Source organism: Rhea americana, unplaced genomic scaffold (genome assembly GCF_003343005.1).
Source record: "Rhea americana isolate MKP2758 unplaced genomic scaffold, rheAme1 scaffold_4, whole genome shotgun sequence".
Lineage (NCBI taxonomy): Eukaryota > Metazoa > Chordata > Aves > Rheiformes > Rheidae > Rhea > Rhea americana.
This window is the reverse complement of record NW_028186534.1, coordinates 11,485,518-11,491,517: the sequence shown is the minus strand read 5'-3', so window position 1 is coordinate 11,491,517 and position 6,000 is coordinate 11,485,518. Positions and strand designations below refer to the sequence as shown.

Below are 6,000 nucleotides of genomic sequence, written 5' to 3'. Positions count from 1 at the left end.
ACCTGTGCCTCATGCCTGTGCCTCCCACCTGTGCCTCACGCCTGTACCTCATGCCTGTCTCACACCCGTGCCTCACGCCTGTGCCTCATGCCTGTCTCACACCTGTGCCTCACGCCTGTGCCTCACGCCTGTGCCTTATTTGACGTGCTGCCTCACAGACACCGCTGAGGGCTGCGCGCTGCCCCATCTCACCCACTTTGTGCTGATTCCGCGTCCCCCGGACAGAGCTGGGTGTGAGATGTTGTGGCTGAAGCCAGAAAAGGCAGCTAAATGGAAACAGGCAGGCGCGCCAAGAAACAGGCGAGGAAGCCGCTAACACCTGCAGGCCTGGCGCCCGAGGCAGGGCCCCGGCACTGCGCAGCTGTTTTGGATACTGTTTTTGAACAGCTTCTGCTCTTTCGAGCGTCATTTTAAGCTTCCAGATACTTTGGTCTTTTCCTCGTCTTATTTAATGAAGACATCCACAGTACAAACTGATTCCTGAGTTCAGGATCTTTTATTTAACCTTTGTCTGAACCAAAGCTCTGCAGAAAAAGAAAGGGAATAAAGCCCTATATGAAAGGCGAAAGTTGCTATTGACTGAATCATTAAAATGCTGGGCCAGTTTTGCTTTTGAATTGATTTGGAAGCTCTTCCTCAGAGAGTCTGTATGTGTGAACAAGTCTGTTCCTTAGCTTTATATTATCAACGAGCAAAGGCAAAAAGGAAAAGATGATTTATGATTACTCTGATTGAGGTTGTTCGGATGAATAAAAAAACCCCTCTTTCTGTCTTCATCCACACTGATCACAATTTTGTCTAATTTCTCCATACAGTTATGAATAGCCATCTGAGCAGTTAATAAATGGCCATTTCTGCTCACAGCTAGAAATGTTGTTTGAGCAACTGCAGTAATTGAATGTACATATGTGAACCTTTTATTGCATGTGAAATATGTATGAAGGTGTTTTCCAGAGCAGGGCTTGGGAATTTGTCTGAAAAATGTTTAGTTAGCCAGTCCTCAAAGGGCTGCAAAATTCATCTAGAAGTGCCACAAAATGAGGCTTTTTCTTGAAATTTCTGATGCATACTGATTTGGTTTGGGACAAAAAAAATGTCTTTCTTGTGTATTTTGATTTGGTTAGAGTTTGCAAACCATTGAGTGCAATGTACTGTGGGAGCAGAACTGCAACTCATGAAAGGAATCCCAAAAATCAGTCCTGGCTTCCAGCACAGATCACCGGGACACGCAAAAAATATTGCGTTGCTCAATCCCCTTTGTCATCCATCTCATCCATTTAAAAAAATCATCAGCCCTGTGGGATTTGAGGAGTTCTATTTACAAGCACAAGCCAAAAANAAAGAAAGAAAAAAAAAAATGAAGAAAAAAAAGAATGAAAACCAAATGAAAAAGCAGAATAAAAGAGGACCATGTGTGTACTTTGAGAAATCTACAGCATTATGGTTATAGTGAGACATTTCGCTCCCAGAAAAGGATACAAATCTGAGTCACCTTCCCCCACAGCCAGGCACTGGACTTGGGGAGAAGCAGGGACCTCTCCCACCATGGTCAGAATTCATCTGGAGCTACTAGGCATTGCTTATCACACATTGGCCCTAATATTTAGCCCTATTTGAGATATTTTTTAGAGTAGTGTGTTTATATGGTACCGTGTAGGCTGGTTTTGGAAGCTTTTGGAGAGAGAAGACATGCAATCTGCTGCTGTACTAATCAGAGCAACACAGGAGGTTCAGATGGATTGACCCTGGTTATGTGTAAATGCAGTAGTAAGTGTCATTGCAGAGAGTACAATGATTGCTTCTGTCACGGTCTCACTTCAAGTTTTCCAGTGTGCAGTGAAGTTATCTCTGGGTTATTATAAAATATCTAGTATATAGGATTATGTGAAAAATATTTTGCTAGCAAAGCAACAGAAAGTTACATTTTAGCATTATTTCACATTTGAAACAATTGGGAGTTAGTTTTGAAGAGGAGAAACATTAGAAAAAGACTGAATTGATCAGAAACCTTTTCTTAAAAATCTGAGTCATTTGGTCACATTTTTTTTCCAACAGAGAGAGGAAATTTGAAATTTGAGTCAAAGCTATGACTGCGAGAAACTCTTTTCTCCTATGTGTATATCTTCAGAGGAAAATTGATTTTCCATACACCTTTAATAAAGCAGAGAACACCATCACAGCAATTCTTTTTCTTTGAGTGCAAGAGAAAGAAACCCATTAACACTGAGTTTTGAAAGTCTCTGCTCATAACAGCTGACAGGAGTTTGTGTGTCTAATTCACTGTGGATAATGTTAACCTGGCTGCAAATTCTGTGCTATGAGTCCACTCTACAGGCAATTCGGAATGTTTTAAAAGTTTTGCATGTATCACTAAATACAGATCCAAGTCCCATATGAGTCTGTTAGCAAAACTGGAGATATCATTAAACTGACTTGGTATTTAAATTTTGGTTAATGAGGAGCATAATTACACAGGATGGCACTTACATGCATATTTAGCTCTAAGCCTGTAATGAAGCCCTCTCTGGAAAAGGAATCAATTTAAGAATATGCTTAAAGTGCATTTCTACATTGAGACTGTAGCTAGTTTTTGCAAAGCCCTCTGCCTCTCTCCCCGTAGCTCCGGGACGTGCTGTCTTTGGAAAAAACACTACCTTTGTGTCTCCTAGCTACTCTGGACTCAGTGCACAGCCCACACCCCTCACTTTGCTGCACTTGCTCTTCCTCTTTTGCTCCAGCATAATGGCTTATGCACCTAATGAATCCAAATGAGATGAATGTTCAAGTCCATCCATTCAAAACCAATCCTGCAAGATGAGTTTTTTTGGTTTTTAAACTATGCCAATTCCCTGATCCACTCAATCTGAAAACAGCAACATATGAAAGGGAGGTATTCAGACTGGAGCTGGCCAAAAGTAGAAAACAAAACAGGAAAACATTATTCTCAAGTTGTTTCTATTTCACAGAATATGATTTTTTTTCTTAAATTCAGAATTTTCATTTTTCAACTTCTGCTCCATTGAACACAATAAATAGTGTCTAAATCTCTCTCTCTCCCTTGCTCCCTTTTTCAATATGAAACTTCCTTTTATCCTTTAAATGAAGATTAGGACTGAGGAAAGTGACTAAGAGAGAAAAAGAAAATAAAAAGGAAAATAGATGATAAAATTCTCTAAAAAACTCTTGGCAACTCAACAATAAATTGAAGAAGAAGGGAAGACAGTAAAAGAGGAAAAAAAAAATTTCCCCCAAATTTTGGCTATGAGAAGAAAACCAGACAACTTTGGAAATGTTGAATCATTTGGGGGCACTTCGGGGATTCAAAAAAAGCTATTTTTCGTTGAAGGTATGTTTTGAACAAAAGTGTTTACCAATTTCAATCTGTTACTCATCAAAGCACATTTACATAGACACCTCTAGCCTGCTCAGTGCTGAAGTGTGTGAGTACTTACGTAGGACCCTCACGCCATGCTTCAAGGCCTGCACCCGGCTGGGCTCCATGGACATGCTGAGCATCGTCTGCTGCCCTCCGATAGTGCAAACCTGGTTTTCTTGGGCAGCCTGCTTGAACATGACCATGAGTTGGTTGGCAATGATAGTGTTCAGCACAGAAATGACGACCATGGGGAACACGAAAGAGATGAAGGTGTTGACCTGTGAGGAAAAAATGTGGCACAGTCATGGGAGGAGAACAATCGATGAACCAAGAGATTGTATTTTATTTCACACAGCAAGAAACAAACAGCATGCCATGGAAATATAAGTTCTTGGCTGTTTTTGGCTTTTGAAGAAGAAGGCTTATTGCACAGAGGGGAAGCTTAAACACTGACGTGCATTCATTCAGGTGGGTCAGCCTCAACAAAGACAAAGTCTCCTGCATCCAATTATGTTATTTTCCCCTTTTCAATGCAGTTCATCACCAGGAATCTCTTGACCGAAATATGCTATTGATCTTTTTATCTTGTGAACAGCAGGACAGTTCTTAGCTTTCATTGTGCACAGAATGATTTCTAAGTAACAGTATATTACTGTATATTTTCTTTATTATGAGCTCTCCTTGGAACCTTTTTACTCTCTTTTTTGTGTTATGGCCTTTCCTGGTAGGTTTAATGACAGCTTTTTGTTATCTGCTGATCAAATTATCCAATAAACCTTGTGCCTTAAAGGATTAAAATTGATTGGAATAAACAAGTGGAAGTTATATTGTTTTTAGTACAAATTATTTGATTACTACAGTTTTGATAAAATTAAATGGAGGATCAGATTAAGCAGTGATTGAATCAAGTGGAAGTCACTGTTCGTGTCAAATAAAAGCAGGAAGTCTCGCTGAATGCCTTCTGTGCTGTCTATAGACCCAACTGGAAACAAATTTAGTAAGAGGCAGCCTGGGGAAGAAGAGACACCTATAGTTCTGCCTGTGAGTTTGTGTCAAGGCTGACGTGACAGGATGGTGCCCTCCTCATCAGCACACAGGGACTGAGAAGAAGAATCTTCCTCTCCGCAGTATGGCTCAGGAGGAAGTGTATCGCATCACTGTGAGGAGTGGGGACCAAATCAAAATTCACTTAAAGTTTTCCCATTGGTTTAATGTCCCATGGCTCAAGCTGTTGAAAATGATGCTTTCTCTCTCATGTCTTTCAGTGATCTAAGACAGTGGGAACTATACATTTGTAGGAACTGAATTGGTGCAACTGTACCTACATTAGGATCTCTATTTTAACCTTGATCTTTGCACAGAAAACTTGTTAGTTTCGTGCCTTTCACTTCCATTTCTTATGATATCTTTTGACTAGAAGTTAAGATTCTCTGCCTGCCTGTTTGCAATGAAAGCAGTGGCATGGACACTGGCTGTACCTCCACAGGGGTTGACAGACACCATCACCAGACAGGCAGGGCTTTCCTCCCCACAAACCTCTGTGATAACTCACATCTCTTGGAAGCTTTACAGGTCATAACATGTCATAAACTGGGCCAGTTCTAAAATTTAAAAATATTAATAGTAGTTAAACTGCATGTTGTAAATCACTAGAAGTATGGAAGCAGTTTTATTAAAAATGATAAAACAATAAAAATAATAAAATAGCAAAAACAACAGGGGGGGTTGTGCATGTCTTAGTGTTCCAAGCATTCTAACTTTTTCTACCAAATAGCCACATTACTCTTGCACCTGAGTACCCTAAAATACGGAAGTAACCCTGCGTCCTAAGCCAATCACATTTTTGTAGACTGAAGAACTACAAAAGTCTCATCTGCAAATGAGTGCTTCATCTTCTTTGGTGGAGACATCCCCTCTTCACCTACTTGCAGCATGCACACCAAAGTATGCAGGCATTTATCAGCTGTATATCCAAATCTAGTATTTTCTTTGCTCTGGAGGGACTCAGAAATGCCAGAGTTGAAGATAAGCATGGAAAAAGAATCCCAAACCACACAGAATGCAACACAGTACCCATAAAACAAAGAATCAAGTAGCACATAAGCATAGGGGTAGCAGGTGCATCAACAATTAGAAGCACTTAAGTTTCTTTTTTTCATAAATTTAAGAAAGATACAATTCCTCTTTTGGCAAAGACAGGCAGCATCGTTGTTGCCAAAGTTTTCTTTAGTTAGATCAAGTCCCTGTACACTATGTGCTCCAGAGCTTGATGCATTTAACAAAAATACCAGCTGAGTTTTGTCTCTAGCAACCCACAATCGTGAGAACATCTCGCTTGGTTTATGCTAGTAATAACAACAGTACTCCTCTATGGACAGTTTCCTGGGGAAATTCCTAGAGACACACCACCATTATAAGCTGTTAATGGCTTCTTTTTTAAAAGATATAGTACTTTTCTAAGCTATCTTTACCTTCTAAAAGATAACAGACATCATGCCCTCTGAATATAAGAAATGACTTATCTTTTGGTGTCTTCTCAAGACACTAGGAAACATCATTAAGCAGCAGGAACCAAGTTCTCATCTGGTACAAAGAGATATAGTTTCTCCAAGAGAGTAATTTGT

The 6,000-nt window shown here is 40.0% G+C and overlaps 1 protein-coding gene across 1 annotated transcript in view; it reads right to left on the bottom strand.

Moving 5' to 3' along the window:
- NTSR1 (neurotensin receptor 1) overlaps positions 1-6,000 on the bottom strand; it is a 60,637-nt gene that overhangs the window by 13,030 nt on the left and 41,607 nt on the right. Inside the window, exon 2 of the mRNA XM_085314160.1 lies at positions 3,453-3,654. Within this exon, the coding sequence (XP_085170286.1) occupies positions 3,453-3,654 (202 nt within the window). The remainder of the gene's footprint in view (positions 1-3,452; positions 3,655-6,000) is intronic.